This window comes from Pinus tabuliformis, chromosome X, assembly GCF_031772625.1.
Source record: "Pinus tabuliformis cultivar Carrire ecotype Pingquan chromosome X, CPIR1, whole genome shotgun sequence".
Classification (NCBI taxonomy): domain Eukaryota; kingdom Viridiplantae; phylum Streptophyta; class Pinopsida; order Pinales; family Pinaceae; genus Pinus; species Pinus tabuliformis.
Genome location: NC_142308.1, coordinates 1,374,328,140 through 1,374,350,668, shown reverse-complemented (window position 1 = coordinate 1,374,350,668; position 22,529 = coordinate 1,374,328,140). Strand labels below are relative to the sequence as shown.

At 35.2% G+C, this 22,529-nt stretch overlaps 1 protein-coding gene across 1 annotated transcript; it reads right to left on the bottom strand.

Moving 5' to 3' along the window:
- Nucleotides 1–3,672: 3,672 nt before the first annotated feature.
- LOC149145172 (uncharacterized) lies at nucleotides 3,673–5,039 on the bottom strand. Its single transcript, XM_089449518.1, has one exon. The coding sequence runs from the start codon at nucleotides 5,032–5,034 to the stop codon at nucleotides 4,099–4,101; it is 936 nt and encodes a 311-aa protein (XP_089305644.1). The 5' UTR covers nucleotides 5,035–5,039; the 3' UTR covers nucleotides 3,673–4,098.
- Nucleotides 5,040–22,529: the final 17,490 nt, after the last annotated feature.

Below are 22,529 nucleotides of genomic sequence, written 5' to 3'. Positions count from 1 at the left end.
TCCAATCATTGATCACCATTGTGGAAACTTCCCACTAGTTAGGGTTTCTAACCAACATGTTAGCCCTCCCTCCTTGGCTTACACAAGCTGCATTAAAACCAATGAACTAGATGACCTACCTCTCTGTTGTCATAGATGACCTAGTTAGGGCATGTTCACAGTCACAATCATAGAAACACCTGTTATCTCACTCAGATATGCCAGCATACCCTCATGGACTTCAATAGTCACAAGAAGACACTCAAGTGCTCTTCTAATCTTCATTGAAGATGCGCTCTAAACTGTGGCCTCCAAACAAAGATATAGTCCCTTTATGAAAGCTCCCTTCTTGCTATATGTTGCACTTTTGGATGTCTTCAAATGAATCAGATTCACCTTCTATTTATACACCTTAGAAGGGCTCAATGAATTTATGAAGAGACATGTATTTTGGATCATCTCACTTCAAGCTTACATGACTTGAATGCACAAAAAATTGTTGTCAACTTCAAAAATTCATATCTCATCAAGGACATCTCAGATTTCGATGATTCTCGAAGTGTTAGATTCTCCTTGAAATCCTCTATCATCTCCATCCATCACATGTCCAAAATGCCTCATGGTTTTGGCCCAAATGTCAATGAGTGCGAAACCCCAACCTTGGGTTCCAAGTCCACAAATGACTTTCGTGGTGCTTCACCCTCCAAACCCTTAACCCTAGGGCTTGGAGTACCTCCCAAGCTACTAAAAAATCAACAATTTCTCCTTAGATTTATGGATCTATTAATTATTTTTTATTACATATGCATGCAAATTACAATTATATAAAAAATAGAGAATAATGAAATAAAACTTAAAAACCAAAAATTAACATAGGAATTAACCTCGAAAAAAATTTCAGGAGAAAACCCAATTGGAAGGTGAGGTTGTTTTTGTTGGAAATAATACTGAAAGGGCGGGTGAATCAGTATTATCAAATCAAACACTTTTTCATTTCCATACTCAGATTCATATACACTACTTCAGTTAAGGGAACTTGCGTGTACACACAACTGTGTCTAATGCAACTATCGTATATTCAGTAAACTTATGATTCAGTTAATCCATTAAATGTTGATCTTTAGTTAGTGCATTAGAACTTTATTAACCATATGAATAGTAAACAGGTGCAGTAAAATAGAACATATCATCACACACAAGAAGCACACATGAACACCATGATGTAAGGTGGAAACCCAATGTGGGTGAAAACCACCTGCTGTAATTCGTCTCTATCTTCTTTTAATAAGAAACTTCTTTTTACAATGTTTGTACTAGTGCAGTCTTATACCAGTACGCAGAGTTCTACCTGCAGAAGGCTACAACCTTCTTTCATTCTCCAACTTCTCCCAGAAGGGAGATACAACCCCCTTAGCTCTTGTACTAGTATGTAGGTGCTGACCTACAGAAGACTACAACCTTCTCTTTTCTTCCAGGGACCACGTTTCGTAAATTTTCAGACTAGATCCAACAATAACAATAATCAAATATCAAATACATCTGCATCAACCAATCTCCTTTTCTTCAATCAAAATTGAATCAAATAATTACTTCTCTGAATGTTATAACCAAAATACATTAACAGTAACCAGAAACCAATCCTGAACCCAGAACATTGCAGCAATAAACAGAAGTGGATAAAACATATCTCATGAGTTGTACGCTACTTCAATATGTAGAACCTGCATGCATACGCTTCTGTATTAAGGCCAACCAGCGTATACGCTGTTTTGACTTACTGAACCAGCGTGTATACACACCTCTGCTTTGCTGAACCTGCGGACAGCTCTATAAAAGATAATTTACCCTTTTCAATTATTCAGACATCAGTTATACCTAGATTATCAGATTAATAGATCAAGTCATGCGCCAAATATAACAAATCAAAATCACACAAAGATACTACCATTCAAGCCTTAAGATCTTGACGCATCAATAGAACTTATCCTTCTTCTAGTGCTCAAGTTCCTCTTTGGTTCAGATCCAACTATGCACCATAACCCAATTCTAGATCTTCCTCTTCATAAGATATTCAATGCTTGAGTGAATGCATTTGCCTAGTGACCTTCTTCTCCTTTTATAGTCTTAGGCCTTCCTCAATACCATGGTCCAAAACCATAGAGAATCAATACCATGGACCCAATACCTAGGTTCAACACATTGGACGAGATACCATGGTGCAAAACCATAGGTCTAAATACTAAGGACTAAATACCATGGACCAAAAAATAAGTTTTCCCACATGTACGCGCTTTTCCTTGCATGAAAGTGCGTGCATACGTATATGCGCCTTTTGATCGTCGATCCCGCATGTATATGCGACTTGATTAAGAGAAACCTGCGTATATTTCTTTTTTCTTCATTCTGAGAGCCTGAACTGTGATCTGTCATTTGAGTGATTTGCCATCAAGGACAACACCTGTGTCATAGCACCAAACCTATGTCATAGCGTCAAACCTATGTCATAATGCCAACAATTTTGATATCTTTCTCTGAATGGAAATGGATGTAAGGACAAAGAAGTGAGGATTATTGCCTATGCGTTGCTATAGTGCACAAATCTCCCTATCCACTCAACTATTCTTTTTGTCTACAGAACAAAAATGCTTCAATTAGAATGAAACGCCTTTTCTTCCTAATAGCCCGGTTATAACAACCAAAAAACCTATTAATGGTTAGGCTTGACCTTTTCAACTCTTAATTAGAGTTACAATATCTACTCTTTTACAATTTTCATCACCTACTAATGGTTAGGCTTGACCTTTTCAACTCTTAATTAGAGTTACAATATCAACTCTTTTACAGTGTTCATCACGATCATGTGATTAGCCCATTTTCCATGAATAATGGGGCATAATGTGCCATCATCGTGAATTATGGTGGTCAAAATAAAAATATCAACTTCCAAGTGGCATAACTTTTGCATACGAACTTTGATTGATGTGATTCTTGCACCACTAAAAAAATATTTGTGTAAAATAATGAAAAATAAAACAACAATTTCTAGCCTCAAAAAAATATTAATTGATGCCTCAAACTATTCCTGAAATGTTTTAAATCCAAATTTGTCAAATTGAAGCCCGCTAGTAAAAATGGTCTTGTGAGTTGATTCCTCCACTTTTTCCTCCTTAAAAGCTTCAATATTGATGATAAACAATATTACGATCTAATGCATATCAATACAAGAGTTCTATAGCTCAATTTAATCATCTAGCTACTGGCAACCAACTCTATTGGGATTTAGTAATTGGATTTTGGATTACAATAGGATTCCCTGCATAGATTCATTTCATTATGAAAAGCAAGATATATGAAGGATTATTGGACTTAGATGTTTTTAGTCGAGATACTTTTTATTCCCCATAATTGGTTTCCACTCTCAATTCATCCCCATAAAATTTGATCTATTGATTTGATAAAGACTAAACCCCACACAAACCAACTAATCTACACCTCATAAATAAACTCTAAAATATATTTTATATACCCAACTTAACTAAAGCAAAATAAAATATACAATCTATAGTTATAATATTTTATTATTTCTAATCTATAGTTAAAATATATTTTATTATTTCTAATCTATGTTTAAATGAAATCTTTGCAATTCCATGTATCCTGACACCCGTGTTCATGAATAATTTATAACATGCATCACCAAAAATGGTTTCTTATGATAATTGATCAAATTATGAAACTAACCATCCCTACCCTTCAGGGGATATTAACGCTTTCTGTATCGATCCCACTGCTGCTGCTTCATACAGAATGATTAATTAAAGGACAGGTAAGATTGATATCCTTTACTTCCATCTTTATTCACTATGACCGAGCGGATGATGTTTCCGCTATTGATTTTGTTCATTATCTACGGTGTAAGAATGTGCTCCACATCTTGGAGCAAGAAATCTTGGAAGTTTACGGGACCAGATTCTTCGCTCCAAAATCTTGGAAGTTTACGGGACCAGATTCTTCGCTCCAAAAATATTGGAAGAACCTTATAACCGGAGAGCGCTTGAAAACCTATCATATGACCTCGACATCCAGGAAATATTAGAGACTAGAATACAGGCAGCATGCTTAATCCAGAGCGAGCAGGCGCCTCAGATCCCATGTTGCAAATCCATCGATTTCAGGCAACTCTTGGCCGGATTTCTTGATCGAAAACCTGGGTAATGGCAAGGATCTTGGACTTGGAGAATTCACGAACGCTGGACCGGCCCATTTCTCCGAAATAAAAGCAGGAAAATTGGGGGTTTTGATGCCGTCGCCTTCCTCGGCGATCTCAGTTTCCAGTCCAGGCGGAGTAGCCGCTTCGGATTCTTTTGACGAAATGGATCTTGATTTCACGATTCGATCCTTGGAAATAAGTCTCGGATCTGGACGCGTGATCTCGGTCGGGCTTACAATTAACTGGCCCGTTATCTTCTTTGCAATTTCCCGCTGGCTTGAACTTTTATTGCTAGTCTTTAATGTCTGCCCTCGCTTAAGAATTGTAACTTGCCCCATTAATAGAGTATTTTTAGCCGGCTCTTTCTTCAAAGTTTGGGCATCAACAGGGCCGAATTTTCTGTCACTGGCTTTATGAATTCTGTTGATAGCCCTTTTACCTACCTCGGGAAAAGATGCGTCCTGGGGTTTGGTCTTCAAGGGCCGTTTCTTCTCAGGATTTTCACCCCTAACCTTAGACTTCTGAGGAGAAAAGCCATGAGCGTGACCAGATTTCCTCTTGGACTGCGGATGTTGGTGTGATTTCTTGGGATAAATCAAACCCTTGAAATTACCGTTCGGATAGCTCTGATAATGAGCCAGAAAACCCGGGGTTGGAAGGAGAGCAGATCCCATATCTATCCAGCGCCTCAAAACTAAACAAAATGAAGGTAATAACTGAGAAGGAAGCGAAAGCTTGCAGAACGATGTGAAGGGAGGGCAAAGAGGTAAAGAAATAGGCGTCTTGTCACTGCGCGTCCCGGCGATCTTCCACGAAAAACCTTTGGAAAGGGTGAGGTGTCTCATCCCTTTTATGAAATTTAAAAAAACACGTAAAGCCCTGGGAAGGGGTGAGGTGTCTCTTCCCTTTTATAAAATTTAAAAAAAAAACACGTTTTACTTTATTAGTCACTGCCATGCGGGATACAGACTAAAAAAACACGTTTTACTTTATTAGTCTCTGCCTTGCGGGATACAGACTAAAAAAACACGCTTTACTTTATTAGTCTCTGCCATGCGGGACACGCTTTACTTTATTAGTCTCTGCCGACCGCGGGAAGGTTTATATATTATTATTTTTTTTAAATGATTTTTTTATATTATTAAAATGACTTGAAATAACAGCTGCCTTGCAGGATTCAGCTCACAGGGCTTTTATATATTATTAAAATGTTTTTCTCTAAATAAAAGGGTATATCTAAAATAATTATAATTAATTTTTGATTGATTTGAAAAACGATATGAAAGGAAATCATGGTTATTAAAAATAAATTAATAATAAAAATATATTAAAAAAACATTAAATGAATATTAGGTATATTTTAACCAGTATAGTTATATAAAAACATTAAAATACCTTGCGACTGTAGATTTCCATCATGTAATCATATTGTTGATGTACATATCAAAATTAAATAAATTATAATTTTATTTTCAATTATTATTATTAATTAAAAAGTATATATATGAAAAACATAATAAGTAACCATAAGCTATAAAAAAAGTGATGTCATAAACAATTGTGAACATAACAATTTTTTAATTATATTGAAAATCAAAAAGGCATGATTGTCTTTAAAATAAATTTAAATATTTTATCATTTTTACTGTTACAAATATTTCTAAAAACTGAATTTTTACTATTCATTTAATAATAATTGATAATTAAATTAGAATTATAAAAATTCAATTACAAAATAAATTCAAAAGGAGTTAGAGTATGTATGCCTTCATAGACTTTAGTATTCAAATTTCTTGGTGGAAGCAGGTCCTTTGTTCCATAATCAAGGGGTTTCATACACTAATTTGGTGTCTACCTTAGGTGTGAACTTAAACTTAAATTGTTATTATTATTATTATTATTATTAAAAATTGAAATAATACTAATAATAATAATTAAACAAAAACCACCAATTACACTTTAAATTTATTCATTAAGCCATTCATATAATTGTAATATTTTTCATCTCTAATATCATTTGGTTTCTTTTAAGTGCATTCGAACCTTTGTAAGTTAGATATGCTTACTTTCCACTTGGCCAATTTAAAAAAAATAAAATCCAATTAACATCTCTTACCATGTTTTCCTTTTTATGAAGTAAGTTACAATAAATTTTCCTAATTGCATAACAATTTTGATTTGACAAAACAAGTAAACCATAGTTACTTTCCACTTGGCCAATGTTGCATATCCATTGGCCAAGTGGAAAGCAACTATGGTTCCCTTGTGGGAAAGTCTACACAATGCAAAGTAATAGAATTGTACTTAAAGATGGGCCATCATGGTTGCATCACATCTCAATAACAAGCTTGTTTTCTTGTCACTTACAATGTTATGCAATTATATAGTTTGCTAGTTTGGTTGTCTATTTCCATTGCAATGTGTAGGTCCCATTTATTGGTTTTTAAGAGACATTTCTCTTTCGGGGGATACAAGGAACATATATGTTCCTTCTTAAGCTTGAACTTTCTTGGATCATCATTAACATCATCACCTTTATTCTCAACTATTTTTTTTAGTTTTTTTTTAATGCACTTAAGGTAGTGTTCTTAGATGCAGAAACAACCTTTCTAACTATTTGTGTTATAGAATCTCCTCTTTTATTTATCTTTGACCTTCCTCTTCTCTTCATTGATCGCGTAGGATTATAAGTAATATTTTGGATTTTTTTGATTTGCAAAGACTTCTTATTGGATATTGCATTCAAACTAATCATTGTATGCATGCCATTTGGGGCCATGGTTACATATTTTTGATATATATGCTTCTTTAATTTTTGCATTAAGGTCTACATTATCACTACCCCTTTAGCTTGTTGATTTTCTTTTGGAAAGCATGAGCCATACTTGGATACTGTCATATGAGTCTTAAAAGTCTAATGGTAGTTGTAACCTCAAATACCCTTGGCTTTCTTCAACTCAAAATATTGAAAACCTTGTGCAATCTCTAATAGATGAGTGGCACTCTTTATTGTAAATCTTGCAAATGTAAGAAGTATTTTTGTTTCCTAGACTAATTTTTATTTAGGGAATCGAGTCTCCTTGGGTTAGGGCCAAACCCAGGTGTTAAGGTCCCCTCTTTGCACCTTTTATTTTCCATGCAAAATTTCATCCTGTCATTTATGGGATTTCACTGATAAATATTTTTTTCTTTAGGTTGATAAAATAATTTTTTATAAGCTTTTTATGCATATTGTCTTAGTGAATTTATCCATAGTCCTTTATGTAATTTGGTGTCATTTCTCATGCACTTGCCTGTTTAGATTGCTATTATTTAATTTTTGTTCACATATTTATGTATTCCGTGTTACATAAATTCCTGGTTTGCAAAGCTACAAGATGGCCTAGATATGCTTATTTCTTGCATGAATTGATCCATTAGAGTCACTTGATCTTGGAAAATATTTGTTTTCCCTTCTAAAACCTTCCTTCACCTTCTTCATCCCTCAAACCACAAGTAGAATGCATAAAAACTGTTCTTAGTTGTTTCATGTAGCAAAACAGGGGCATCCTATAACAATATGTAGATTGCATTAGAACACCTCTAGATTTGAACCTAAAGCTTGCTTTTCATTTCCTAACACATTATAATGTTCATTCAAACTTAGAGATGGAGTTTAGAGTTTTAGAGTCCCCTTAGAAAGTTTACCCTAGTAGTTGTAGCTTTCTTTCTGAAATTAAGGTTTATTGTTTTTATGTCTTCTTTTAGCTGTAAGTTGATTTAACATGCACCATAGAGTAGGCTTAATTTGTCTCCAACATTATTGAAATGATTTGCTTTGATTTCTTGCAATTAACATAGGTTTCTTTCTTGTCATTTACTTTCCTGCAATTAGCATAAATTTATTTCCTACAAAACATAGTAGGTTTATTTCTTGTTATTAAACTTTGTGCAATTACATTAGGGTTAGCTTCTATCATTTTATTTTTTATAGATAGATTAGGGATTGCTTTATGTTTTTTCCTTTCCTGTAAGTTAGATTAGTTCTATTTTTTGGTCACTAGTTTTTTGAGCATTTCTTGTAGCCTAGATAACAAAAGTGGTATCTGTGCATTTAAGTTTCTCTTCAGTTATATCAAATCAACCAAGGAAGAATGCATTACATGCTACACACATAGTTCGAACACATCTTGATTTTGTATGAATCTATTGTCGCTACTACAACACCCTCCAAAAATTCATTACATTCAAATTTTGTAGCCTACCAAACTGTCGCATCAAGTGTTGTTTTTGTCATCAAGTATTGTCTCAAGTCATTCCACATGTTTCAAGTTTTCTTGATCATTCCTAAGTGTCTTTGTATTGTTTAGAACATCTCTAGTGCACCTCATGGCTATAATGTGTTTGTTTGTTATAAAATGACACTTTTGGTCGCAGCCACATACACTTTGTTTATTGTACTTGGGGAGTGTTTGTAAGCTGGAGTTTTGATGTGTATTTATAATTTTCTGACCCTGTCGAAGTTTTATTGATGAGTTGGTATGTGTCATACTTGATTTTATTTCTAGACTCATTATGTTTTGCCCTTGTCCAATCTTCGAGACTTAGACAAATTTTGGTTGCACAAGTTGCCCATTAAGGCTAGGAGCACGTGGAACACTATTAAGCCTTGATCAAGACCCCTTCCTTGTTCTGAAGTGCACCCAACGCTCTCTATGAGCAGATAGTGCATTCCCAAGCATCATTTCCCCTTCCTTGTTCCGAACTGCCCCCTTAAAGAAAACATTATTTCTTGTTAAGCACATGGCACACCATCGAAGCATCATCATCATCCCTTCATCCTTTAGTAGTGTGCCCTGCAGTCTCCTTGGCCCCCTTGAGTTCACAACGCACTTGGGAAGGCTGAAACTCAACCCTTCATCCTTTGGAATTGTGCCCTCCACCCTCATGTCTTCTCTTGAGCACATAACACACTTGGGAAGGCTGAATCTTTGTCCCTTCAACCTTCATTAGTGCGCCTTGCGCCCTCCTTAGTTCTCTTGAGTGTACAAAACACTTGGGAAGCCTCATTGGTCCTTCTTTCTCCTTCAGACTTGTGCCTTGTGCGCTCCCTTGAGCTTCATCTCTCCTGTTAAGCACATGAGTGCATCCCGAAGCCTCAAAGTACTCACACCTTCCCCCTTTTACCCAAAATTTTCCCTTGTGTTTCCTGTGTGCACTATTAAGTCATGAACATAAAATTTGCATGGAACATGTTAGAATAATATATTTTCCAAGCTGATGTTTTCTTTCCATAAGTTATTTCATTTGCAAGGAGTCTAAAACATCATGGCAAAGATGCATGAAGATATAGGGTGAACAAAGAAGTGAAAGGAAGCATTCAAGAATGAATAACACTTTATGTAACAATCGAAGAAGACATTGAAATCTCGATGATTGAAGCAGCCCAAAAGACTCCATGAGATAAAAAACCCTTTGGAGGGTGAAGAAATCAACAACATGGAAGCTCCATGCATGTGGATAAGTTGTCACCTACCAAGAAAGTCCATGGCATCAATCATTATGAGTCCAAGTCATCAATGATAATGACTCGTCATGTCCTCACCACATGATGATGTGGAAATCGTGATGTAATTATGTAATTATTGTAAATACAAACAAGTCAAAGTCCAAGAGTCATGTATGGAAAAAAGAGGCATGTGAACAAGTCCAAAAGACATGTAATTCCAAGATTCATATGCAATTCCAAAAGTCATTTGAAATTTCAAGGGTTATAGAAATCCAAAGGTCATTAGAAGTTGAAAAGTCATAAGAGAAACTCAAGAGTCATGAGGATATGGAATGTCATGCCTCAAGTTATAAGGGGAGCCTCATTACTAGAGCAAGGGACTTTTAACCTTGGCTTCTCCCACAAGGCATTAGAGAGATAGAGGTAGTACTTTTGGGAAGCAAGTAGTGGCTCTAACGCTCCACTATTGGAGTTAGTGATGTTCATTGTACTTATGTATCTTGGAACTTTTTCTTAATACTTGAATCCATTTGGCTAGCACATTTTCATGCATAGATTCTAGATGTTTTGAGACTACTCTTCTAATGTTTGAGGTTTATGTTAGCTTCCTTATGTACTAAAGTAATTAAACTATTTCGGTGACTTTGGTGCTCAACCTGTTGGAAATGAGTTACAATGATTTTAATGATCGTTGCATCTATGTGAACTATTTCTCTTGATGTTTAACGATTTTTCATTTTTACGTGCATGCATCTCCACTATATTAGTACTATTACTTTTATTTTAGAGGCTCACTTTTCTTTTGCTTGTAGTGAAAGAACCTTGATACATCTAGAATTTAACTTTCCACAATGCACACTCTCTTTCTAATTCAAAAGAAAATGTGTGCTACTCTCTCATGCTAATTGCTTAAGCCAAAGAAAAATTTTAAGTTTGGGAATTTTGGCATATTTTAGAATGGGAATCCTACACCAAACGGTGTGAGGTATAATTGGGACCTCATATCAGGGAGATCCCCTATATGTTGGCAAGATCCAGGACCATTAATAGAACTTCGGGTTGGTAATTAAAGTAATTAAGAGCCTCGAGAGTTTCAACATTCTTGTTGTAATACTAAGGGCCATCACTCTTTCGAACCATTACCGAGGAGGTGTCAAATTATGTACTATTTTCTTCTCTAATTGATTCACTTCTCTTATTTTCTGTAAAAACAAAAAATATACATTAGGCATTATTCATTTCAAAATAGAAATTGCATTGCATTCTCATTCAAAACAATTACAAAAAAATATTTCTTCCATACCATAACCCCCCACTTGATCATGTGGTGTAGTAAGAACCACATCACCATCCACTTTTGCAGGTAGAAGTGGAAGACATGGAAAAGAAGGTAGAATAAATGGATGGAGATGATGATAATGAAGAAGATCTTTCTTGGATTTCCCATTCAAGATATTGATATAAGAATTCATATGAAGAACATCCCTTCATATTTTCTTCCCAACTTCCATGGTATGAGATCAAAACACCTAGAAACATTTATTTTTGAATTTGAAATAATTTGCAAATCTTATAATTACTTATCAGACACTTAAAATTTGAAATTGTTTTTGGCAACATTGAAGGATAGAGCTCTTAAATGGTTCATGAGTTTATGGACTAACTCAATAAGATCATGGAATGATATGTAAATTATATTTCTAGAAGAATATAAAGAAAATTTTATACATCACGATCTTAAAGAGGAAAGTTTTAAAATGATTCAAAAAGAAGATGAGAGCCTTAAGGATATAATAGAGATATTTATGTAAAATGTTAAGAGGGAAAATTTGCATAATTTAGGATTTGACACACTAAAATATCTCTTACTTAGAACAATTAAAGAAGAGTGGATTGATCCCCTTAATTTAATGGGTAAAGGGGATGTATACCAATTACCATGTGAAGAAATTTGTGAAATTGTAAGCACATATCAAGAGGAAGGGAAAGAGTAAGTAAACCAGTGTAATTGATATCGATAAGTCAATTTGAACATGGTGATTTCCTAGATAAATCCAAAAAATAAATTCTTAGTAGTACAAGTGAACAAATAGATATGTTAAGAATGAAAAATAAGCAAAAATAGAATTCTGAAATTTGTTTCATTTGTGTAGAGTCACACACTACAAAATATTGTCCATCATTACCAGGATTGAGAATAGTTTAACAAGAAGATAGTGGAGCAAATCATACACCTAAACATGTGGCTCGAAGGAGACTTTGGCAACCTTGTCAATCAGGTATGGTGCAATATCCTTCCGAACGATTTCAAGCGTGTACTCAATAGTCACAAAATAATTGGAATACCCCATTTTCTTTGAAACCTTGGCCACCCCATCCTCAAAACTAATCTTGCACTACAAGGAAAATACCTTCTAGTGTAGGTTATAACTGTCAGACCAGGCAGTAACTCCTCAACCAAAAATTGATTCATATTTATTCCTTCAGGTAGGTCTTCATTATATACATGAGGGAGAGACTATTCACTTCATCTCCTGATGACTGTTCATATTACTTATTTATCTATTTACATTATATTCACCCAATCATGAGGATTAGGTGTCAACATTCCCTCCCTTAATCTGAAGGGATTTTGGTGAGTCCAAGCATCATTCTGAATCGTTCAAGCTTTTCTCTTCGCAGCGCTTTGGTGAAGATGTATGCAATTTGCTCATTAGTGGAACAATGATGGAGATGGATTGTTTTGGCCTCAACATGATGTCGAATCAGATGATATTTAGTATTGATGTGCTTCGTTCGATCATGGAACTTTGGGTTCTTGGCCAACTTTATTGCAGAGGTATGGTCAATCATCAGTGGAGTTGATTGTACTTGTTTTACTTGCAAATCTTCAAGAATTTTCCTGATCCACACAATTTCTTTTATTGCTTCAGCTGCTGCCACGTATTCTGCTTCTATTGTGGAATCTGCTGGAACTGATTGTTTGTGTGATATCCAGGAGACAACTCCTGATCCAAGACTCATAGCATATCCTGAAGTAGATACCCCAACTTCTTTGTCTCCATCGAAATCTGAATCAGAGTATCCAATCAAGCTGAAGTCATCCACCTGTGTATACTTGATTCCAAAGTCTTGAGTTCCCTTCAAGTACCTTAGAACTCTTTTTGCAACAGACCAATGTCCTTCACAAGGCTTTTGCATAAACCTGGAGAGGATTCCAACAGCAAACGAAATGTCTGGTCTGGTAGTAGTTAGGTAGTTGAGACTTCCTACAAGCTGTCTATACTTTGTTGCATCCTCAAATTCTTTTCCTTCAATAGATGTGAGCTTTAAGTTTTGTTCCATTGGAGTAGTAAGAGGATTGCATTTTGTCATGCCAAACCTGTTCAACAGATCTCCAATGTATTTATTTTGAGAAAGAAATATGGACTTTGGATGTTGGGTTACTTCAATGCCAAGATAGTAATGAACATAGCCCAAATCAATCATTTCAAAACTTTTCCCCAATTCCTTCTTTATGGATGCAATGTAGCTTTCATTGTTCCCTGTCATCAAAAGATCATCTACATATACCACAATATATACAACTGTTTTGCCAAATTTCTTGGCAAATAAACTTGCATCATCAAGATCATAATGTTTGAAATTGAGTTTCAGAAGATGCTCAGTTAGTTTTTCATACCAGGCTCGTGATGCTTGTTTGAGGCCATATAAGGACTTCACAAGTTTGCATACTTTATGTTCATGTCCTTTCACAACAAATACTTCAGTTTGAGACATAAAAACATTCTCTTTTAGATCTCCATTTAAGAAATCTGTTTTTACATCCATTTGATGGACTTTCCAACTGTTCTGAGCTGCTAGTGAAAAGAGTGTTCGGATGGTAGCCCATTTTGTTATGGGGGCAAAAGTTTCCTCATAATCGACCCCTTCCTTCTGTGCAAGACCTTTTTCCACAAGCCTAGCTTTGTGCTTGTCAAGTGAGCCATCAACTTTATGCTTATTCTTGTAGACCCACTTGCAGCCAATTAGTTTGGTTCCTAATGGAGGATCAACCAGCTTCCAAGTGTCGTTCTTTATGAGGGCATCATACTCCTTTTGCATCGCTTATTTCCATTCATCATGAGAAGTAGCTTCTTTGAAGGAAGTTGGTTCAAAATCTGTAGACAAGTTCAATTCACAATCATAAGAAACATCCATATCAATAGGTGAATTAGAGTCATCCACATCACCTCCATTTTGCCGGTTTGAATTTCTAGTTCCTGTCTTTCCAACCTCATCAGGATGAACACTTTTAGTGTCTTTGTCAGCCACTTTGGGGGACCTTTCGCAGATGGTCCAAGCTGCTCCGTTGATTGAGTTGGGACTGAATCAAGATTGAGTCTCCCAATTCTATCAATCACATCACTTAAAGCATCATTTGTTGTTGGAGTTTCATGCAGGGGAGAGTGTTCTTCAGAAGAAGATTCCACATGTTGATCTAGTATAGGAATTCCCTCCTTCAATATGTGGAATCTGATTATCAAATTCTTTAAATGATTTTGCTTTTGCGAATCTATCCAAGCGATCAAGTTGCTGCTCAACAACATTATCAGTTTTGGATGATTCAAGAAAAATTACATCTCTAGATACAACCAAATTTTTATTTACTTCATCATAGAGACGGTATGCTTTGGAGGTGTTTGAATACCCCAGGAAGATACACTTATGAATTCTAGCACCAAGTTTGTTTCTAAGTACCTTTGGTATCAAGGCATAATAGGTGGAACGAAAGATCCTGAGATACTTTACCGAAGGAACATGTCCATACCACATTTCATAAGGAGTCTTGTTTCTAATAGCATTAGATGGACATCTATTCTTTATACATGTAGCACATAGAACAACATCGGCCCAAAAAATTATCTTTACGTTTTTGAAGAAGAGCATGGATTGTACCATATTTAAGATTGTCCTATTCATTCTTTCAGCTACACCATTTTGTTGGGGATTATAAGGTACAATTTTTTTATGTTTGATCCCATGTTGGCGAAGATAGTTTTCAAATTCATTTGATGTGTATTCTTTTCCATTATCAGTGCAAATAGATCTAATATGAGATTGTGCATCATTTTCAATCCATTTATGAAAATTCTTGAATGTTTGAAAAGCATCAGATTTGTTCTTCAATAAATAAACCCAACACATTTTGGTGTAGTCATCAATAAATATCATCATATATTTATTTCAATTTGCAGAAGGAATAGGCATTGGACCACATAAATCTGAATGAATGAGTTCAAGTTTTCTATGTGCTCTTGAATGTGAATCATGAAAAGACTGTTTGCTATGCTTTCCTAGAATACAAGCATCACATTGCTTAAATTTCCTAGGAATTGTAGGAAAACCAGCAACACCATTTTTCTTCAACAAGCAGAGGCTATCATAGTTCAAATTTCCAAATCTAGCATGCCATAATAAACTTGATGGAAGTGTACCTTCTTCATGATGAGAATTGTATGAGCAATGTTGTGCACGAGCAGAGGTTCCTTTCAGCTTGAGAAGTCTTTCTTCTTCTATTCCCCTCATGACAAGTGAGTGGTCAGATGCTTTTCTTACCTCAAGCTTGCCATCAAACATATGAATGGAGTGACCTTGCTGGCAGATGTGAACCAAGGACAACAAGTTTCTCTTGAGCTATGGGAGATATAGAACATGATGTAGAAGAAAGTCTGGAAGACCAGGTAGTTTAAGCCTGATTGTGCCAAGCCCTGATGGCTTGATTTTTGATTGGTCTGCAAAGTATACTGCTCCATCAACATTGTCAGTAAATTTTTCAAAAAAATCTTTTCTATGAGTCATGTGGTAGGTTGCTCCTGAATCAAGCAACCAATCATTTTTCTAAGAAGCAAGTAAAGCATTAAATAAATCTTCATTTACTCCAATATTACATTGTGCCACAACATAGTGAGCGGATTCAGGTGCTTTACCTTTGTTTGTATCATTAGTTTTACCTTTCTGTTGGTTTCTTTTCTGCTCAATTTTGTCCCATGGTAGCTTGCATGTAGAGGCATCATGTGATCCATTTCTTTTGCAGCGAATGTAATGCAAATCTTCCTTTTCTCCTTGAGAATGTCTGCCCCCCCTGCCTCTGAAATATCTTCCTCTTCCTCTTGAATGCATATTGTAACAAAAAAAATACTTCTGCTGGCAAAAATTTGTGTACTATAAAAATACTTCTGCTGATAGAAAAATACTTCTGGTGGTAATTTAAAAAAATAAAAAATAAAAAAAATTACATTTCAAAAGGGCGTTCTCTCCATATAGGGCTTTGTACTGTCTTTGTCTTTAGTGAAAATATAAAGCATAGATCAACTATGCATTCTCAAAAGATTTCAAATCTCTTCCTCATCATTTTTTTCACAATGTTGTTGAATTGTTTTACATGAAAAGGCAACAAAGCTATCTGAATTTGGTCTTCACCAATCTAATCTCAACATATATACCATAAAACTTCAATACAATTCCATGTGTTAAACAGCATTAAGAGTACATTCAACAACGTTCAAAGTAAATTCAACGCATGGCTATTAACACATTTTACATGCCAAAAAATCTTCATCGTATATACCAAAAACTTTCAAAGTATATGCCAACGTTATGTGAAAAACTTCAACGTGTATGCAAAAAAAACTTCAACATATATACCATCATTCACGCAGTAGACTCAGGCACCTTTTCACTCGATCTTGCTTCCAGCCATTCAAAAAATGTAAACAAAAAGACAATCGTACCTCCTTCCAAATAATCCCCCAAACCAAGAGTGCCTAGAACTATTCCAAATCAGCGCCAGAACGAGTTCTTTGCTTCTCTGTTCTTCCAATCCACATGCACAACTAATAATAAGCTGTCATCGCTTGGAGAATGCGTTCAAGTGGTCCTCTGGCTGATATTGTGAGATAGTCTTTGCATTAATTTGGCACCAAGATTCCAGACGTGTGGCCATTGTAACATCGAAAGCCTTATGGTTCGAACCGCGGTTTCTACCATTCGACTGCAAATTTCAGGTCAAACGTAGGGGAAAAATCAAAGAAATGGAACAATTGGTAGTATAAACCATGCTAAGGTAAGCGAAATTGCTCATATTAATCTGTAAGAGTGCTCTTGGCGACCAACATTGGCTTGAATACTTTGCACCATCTATGAAATGGACAAATTGGCATTCCTATCAAACACAGCGTGACCTGGAACTTGCTATGCCAAAAGAAATCTACCACAAAAGCATTGAGGAGATGACCTTGTCACAAAAAGGGGACAAAGCCACGAGTCCATGATGAAGAATCAACAGTGGCACATTGGTAAGGCGGAGTAATTGTAGAGCGCAAGTCGTGGGTTGAAACTCACAGTAAATACATGCGTATAACACACAGCAAAATGGAACTCACAGTAAATGAAATACACAACGAATTGACTCCTTCAAGAGGTAACGCACTTCAACGAATACATTAAACAATGAATGAGATTTTGCAAGGATATGACAGAGATGTCAGCCTGCACAACATGGGCATAATATAGGCAGAATATGCAGGAGGGAGTTATAAAGCAGAGGGAAACTAAAAATGGTGCTGGAAGTTGTAATTGTATCTTCCTGGGGTATTCAAACACCTCCAAAGCATACCGTCTCTATGATGAAGTAAATAATTTTTTTTTTGTATCTAGAGATGTAATTTTTGTTGAATCATCCAAAACTGACAATGTTGTTGAGCAGCAACTTGATCGCTTGGATAGATTCACAAAAGCAAAATAATTTCAAGAATTTGATAATTAGATTCCACATCTTGAAGGGGGGATTCCTATACTAGATCAACATGTGGAATCTTCTTCTGAAGAACACTCTCCCCCACATGAAACTCCAACAACAGATGATGCTTTAAGTGATGTGATTGATAGAATTGGGAGACTCAATATTGATTCAGTCCCAACTCAATCAACGGAGTAGCCTGGACCATTTGAGAAAGGTCCCCCAAAGTGGCTGACAAAGACACTTGAAAGTGTTCATCCTGATGAGGTTGGAAAGACAGGAACTAGAAATTCAAACCATGTCAGACCAGGTAGTAACTCCTCAACCAAAAATTAATTTGTATTTATTCCTTCAGGTAGGTCTTCATTATATACATGAGGGAGAGACTGTTCACTTCATCTCCCAATGACTGTTCATATTACTTATTTATCTATTTACATTATATTCACCCAATCATGAGGATTAGGTGTCAACAATAACAGAGGTTTTTAGTGTTATAAAATTGGAAAAATTTGTCAAGAAAAACCTCTGCTACAACATCTGTTGTAGTAGTGGATTTTTAGTGGAGCTGATAACAGAACTTCATCACAACTAAAAGAATATGGGCGGCCCGTTGTTTTAGCAAATGTTTTTTTGCAGCGTGCTTAATGGAAAAAATACACCGGTGTGGTAAAACTTTAAAAGCACATGTGTTGTAAATTTAAATAAAAGGATTGCGGTGTTGAATGGAAACAACTCTAGTGCTTGAAAAGTAGACCTCCTTGGTGCTTATGTATTAAACAAACTCCATGGGAATTACTTTTCAGGAACCGCACTGGTTCAGGAAAAAACAATTGCAGAACAGGTGCTTTTATTTCAATTTACAATGCCAGTGCTTATATATTACAAAAGTGTACCAGTGCACTACTAATATAAAATAATCAGTGTTGTTAATTTGAATAATGCACTGGGGATCAAAAAAATATTTTGGAGGAGTGGGGCGTTGGTGCTACGAGAGCACCGTGCTTTAACAATTACAACACACCGAGACGTTAAATGCAAATCATTCAATGCTTGAAGAGTATAATGCCTCGATGCTATAATATTAAGGAAAAAAACCAAGCTGTGAAAAAAAGTCTTGCCCCACTAGTGATTTTACATAATATAATGCACTGGTGCGTATTTGTTTTATAAATGCACCACGATTTTTTATTACTATATCATTTTTTTCAGATGATACAATTTTTTATTATTATAAATATCGTTATTAAAAAGTTCATATTCGGAGCGATGCACATTAAGATATGATGTCCCGATATCCATTTTCTCATTTTTAGAGACATCGACCTATGACAGCGCAATTATTGTGATTTTTTAAATCCATTATTCATTGAAAAATAAACATATATCTTATAAAAATATTTATAAAACTTATTTTTTTTATTAGTGCATTTGTATATGATGTTTGGATTAATTTGTTACTTCATCAGGTTTCACATCTCTTCATTATAATATTTAATCATCTATATTTAATTAGTGGTGTAACATTTCAAAACAACATTGGACAACACAATAGAATAAATTAAAATGTATTTTGTTATATATGAATAAGAGGCTTTTTTTTTATACAAAATGGGATAGTTATTGTTAACCCCTCGTCTTTCAATTAGGACACTATGTCCATTACATTAAACAAAATGTTTGATTTTCAGAGTGAGTTATTTTAAAAAATACAATAGCTTACATTGATATCCAAATAGATCATCCTTGTTCGTTAGAACTGTTGTCAGTACTGCTCGAGCTACTTCCATGACTTGGGTTATTTAGACAAATGTTTTGTTGATTGAATTGACAATTTTCATCTTCTTCTTGTTCCATCTGCAATCATAAAAATAAAGTGTAATCAGTGTATCTACATTAGCGATTTGAAAACAAAAAATCGAAATAAATAAAATACATCAATGTAAATTGAATAACAAGAAGTGACTCATGAACTGTACACATGGTTTCAAAACCAAGTCTCATGCCTTGTTGCAATAACTCTTCTATTGGCATAGTTCTATACTTTGTTTCCTGCAAGTTTTATACCTCATAATAAATCATAGATTTAATATAAAGGTTTTTTTTCTATTAATTATAAACTTAGAGAAGTAAAAAAAGATAGATAATTACAAAATCTACAATTATTTCTTAATATGCCAACATATACTCACAACCCATATTTAATTCAATATCAATCAATTCTTTCGATGGCTCTTCTTTGTATGTTAGCACCTATTTGAAAACATTCAAGGATGGTTGTTGTAAAATGTTGGTCTGGTTGTAGGTGTAAGGGATAATCGTTCAAATCTAGTAACGATTTCTTCAAGCATAGGTGGAAGTTCTTCTCGGATTTCCTTTGGAGTTTCAATCATCTGCATCTAATTTTAGTTATTTTGCGGAAATAGCTGAAACTGTTAAATTACCTGAAATATGGCCAAAAATTCAATTACCATGGAATAAAAAATAATTAAGACTCCAGCACATAAATTTCTTGGGTCCGCCTTTTCCACCAGCCTTTAACTTTCCCACGGAACCAAAAGGAAACAAAGCTATAATATATAACTTCTTGGGTCCGAAATTTAGATCAAATCCCATGTACTTTTTGACGCGATATCTGTCGAATCTCGTCACTTCATAGTGAACGGCTATGATCAATCCGGACTTCAACGGATTAAATCACAATTCATACAATATCACGTCCGATTTCCAAATTAAACCCCGTGCATGTTAACCATGCGATTGTCGTCGGATCAACCTCCTTCAAGCAGATGGTCTAGATTAACTGAGTTATTAACTCAGTTAAATAATTTCTCGCGTCTGGTTTTAGAATTAACGTTCGTGTTTGTGAGCACGCGATCACCGTTAGATCTGTGCCTGTCGATCGGATGGTTCAAGTCATTTCCTAAGGTTTCTCACGACTTTTGTCGAGGTTTTCCTCGTTCCGCCAAGAATTTGCCTTCCATCAAGTTTAGACTGTGTCTAAGTTATATTTCTTTTAAACATATCTCGGCTATCTCAATACACAGAAATAAAGATTTAATCGCGATAACACAAGATTATACCAACCTCTAATTCTAAAGGGCTAAACTGTAAATCAACAGGACTCAGAGAAATTTCGAAGGAAATTCAACCCTCCGGGATTGACCATTCATTCACAGAATACACAGAGACACAAAGATATTTCAATTTCTTAGTCTAATCTTCCACAACCAAATCCAGCCAAATCCCATTACACTAATTCAAAACTTACATAAATACCATTACTTACAACAATTAGATCCTCAATCAATGGATAAAATTTGCCAAATAATAGATAATACCTACTCTGCATGATATTCTCCTCGAGAATCTCAACTAATTCTAAACTACTTGAATTAATTATAAAATCATCCAAATCCCTGAATTATAGCTCTAATCCTATCTAGAAAGCTTTGTAAAGTGACAGCTAAAGGATCCCACTCCTTTGCTTGTAAACTTTTTTGTATTTTTTGGAATAAAATTGAAGCCTTTTGTCTTCAAGCCTCATGCTCCTGCATCAGACTCCTGAGGACAAAATTCTTCATGGGCTCCTGTCCATGAGCTCTTCTACAGAACTGCCCAACTTTTGTAGCATGGCATCTGTCATCCAGGTAGCATCAGCAATTGGTTGATCTTTCCACTTGACCAAATACTGAAAATACTCCTGTCCTCTTGTCCTTTTAAACACTCTCTTATCCAAAATCTGTTCTGGCTACAATGCCTTTGCTGTAGGTAACTGTTTTACCCAATCAACCTCTTGTTCTTCCTTGTCTTCTGTTGTATCCTCTTCATTTCCACTTTCATACCTATACAAATCAGCAACATTGAAAATTGGAGATATTCCAATATCAGGGGGTAATTCAATTTCATATGCATTTGAAGAAAATTTCCTCAAGACTTTGCATGGTCCATTTTTCTTAAATTTCAACTTGTTATACTCCCTTTTTGGAAATCTTTCCTTCCTTGGGTGTGCTAGAACCAAATTTCCAACATCAAAATTAACTTCTCTCTTCTTCAAATTTGCTCTGCTCTTGTACTTCATGTTGCTATCCTGTAACTATTGTTTTAACTGTTCATGTATTGCTTGAATCTCTGAAGCAAAATCTTCTCCTTTAGCACTTCTCATTTCAACTTTTCCCAAGTCTCTTAATTCAGACACTTCTCTTGGGTGCATTCCATAAACTATATGGAATGGACCTTGCCCTGTACTTCTGTTAGGAGAATCGCTATAAGCATATTCAGCCTGTGCAAAAATTTGATCCCACTATTTTGGATGTTCACCTGCAAGACTTCTCAGAAGATTACCCAATCTTTTGTTTACAACTTCAGTCTAAGGATGATAAGCTGAACTAAAACTCAGTTTAGTACCAAGCTTCTTCCACAATGTCCTCTAGAAATGACCAACAAATCTGGTGTCCTTGTCTGAAACAATGCTCTTAGGTAACCCATGCAACCTTACAATCTCCTTAAAAAACAAATTAGCAATGTGAGTAGCATCCCTGGTTTTATAACATGGAATAAAATGTACCATTTTAGAAAATATATCTACCACAACATAAATTGAATCATTTCCTCTTTGAGTTTTTGGTAAACCCAAAACATAATCCATACTTACCATATCCCAAGGTCTATCTAGAATAGGTAATGGAACATACAAACTTGTGTTTTGGCTCCTTCCCTTTGCATACTGATAGAATTTACAATTTCTCACATACTTCTCCACTTCAGATCTCATCTTCGGCCAGAAATAAAACTGGTTCAACCTCTCATAAGACTTGTCTGCCCCAGAATGTCCTCCAAGTCCACCACTATGTTTCTCCTTGATTAAATTTTCTCTCATAGAACAATTTCGTATGCACAACTGACTTCTTTTAAACAATAATCCTTCTTGCAAGAAAAAATCCAACCACTTACTTTTGTCTAACAAAACAGGATTTTTACAATCTTCAAATGCCTCTTAAAATCTAAATATTTCTCATACAATTCCTTAAGAAAATCAAAACCCAACACTTGAATTTGACTTTCCTGAACTA

Excerpts from the sequence above, each read along its gene's own strand:
- LOC149145172 (XM_089449518.1), bottom strand. The coding sequence starts at position 5,034 with ATGAGACACCTCACCCTTTCCAAAGGTTTTTCGTGGAAGATCGCCGGG.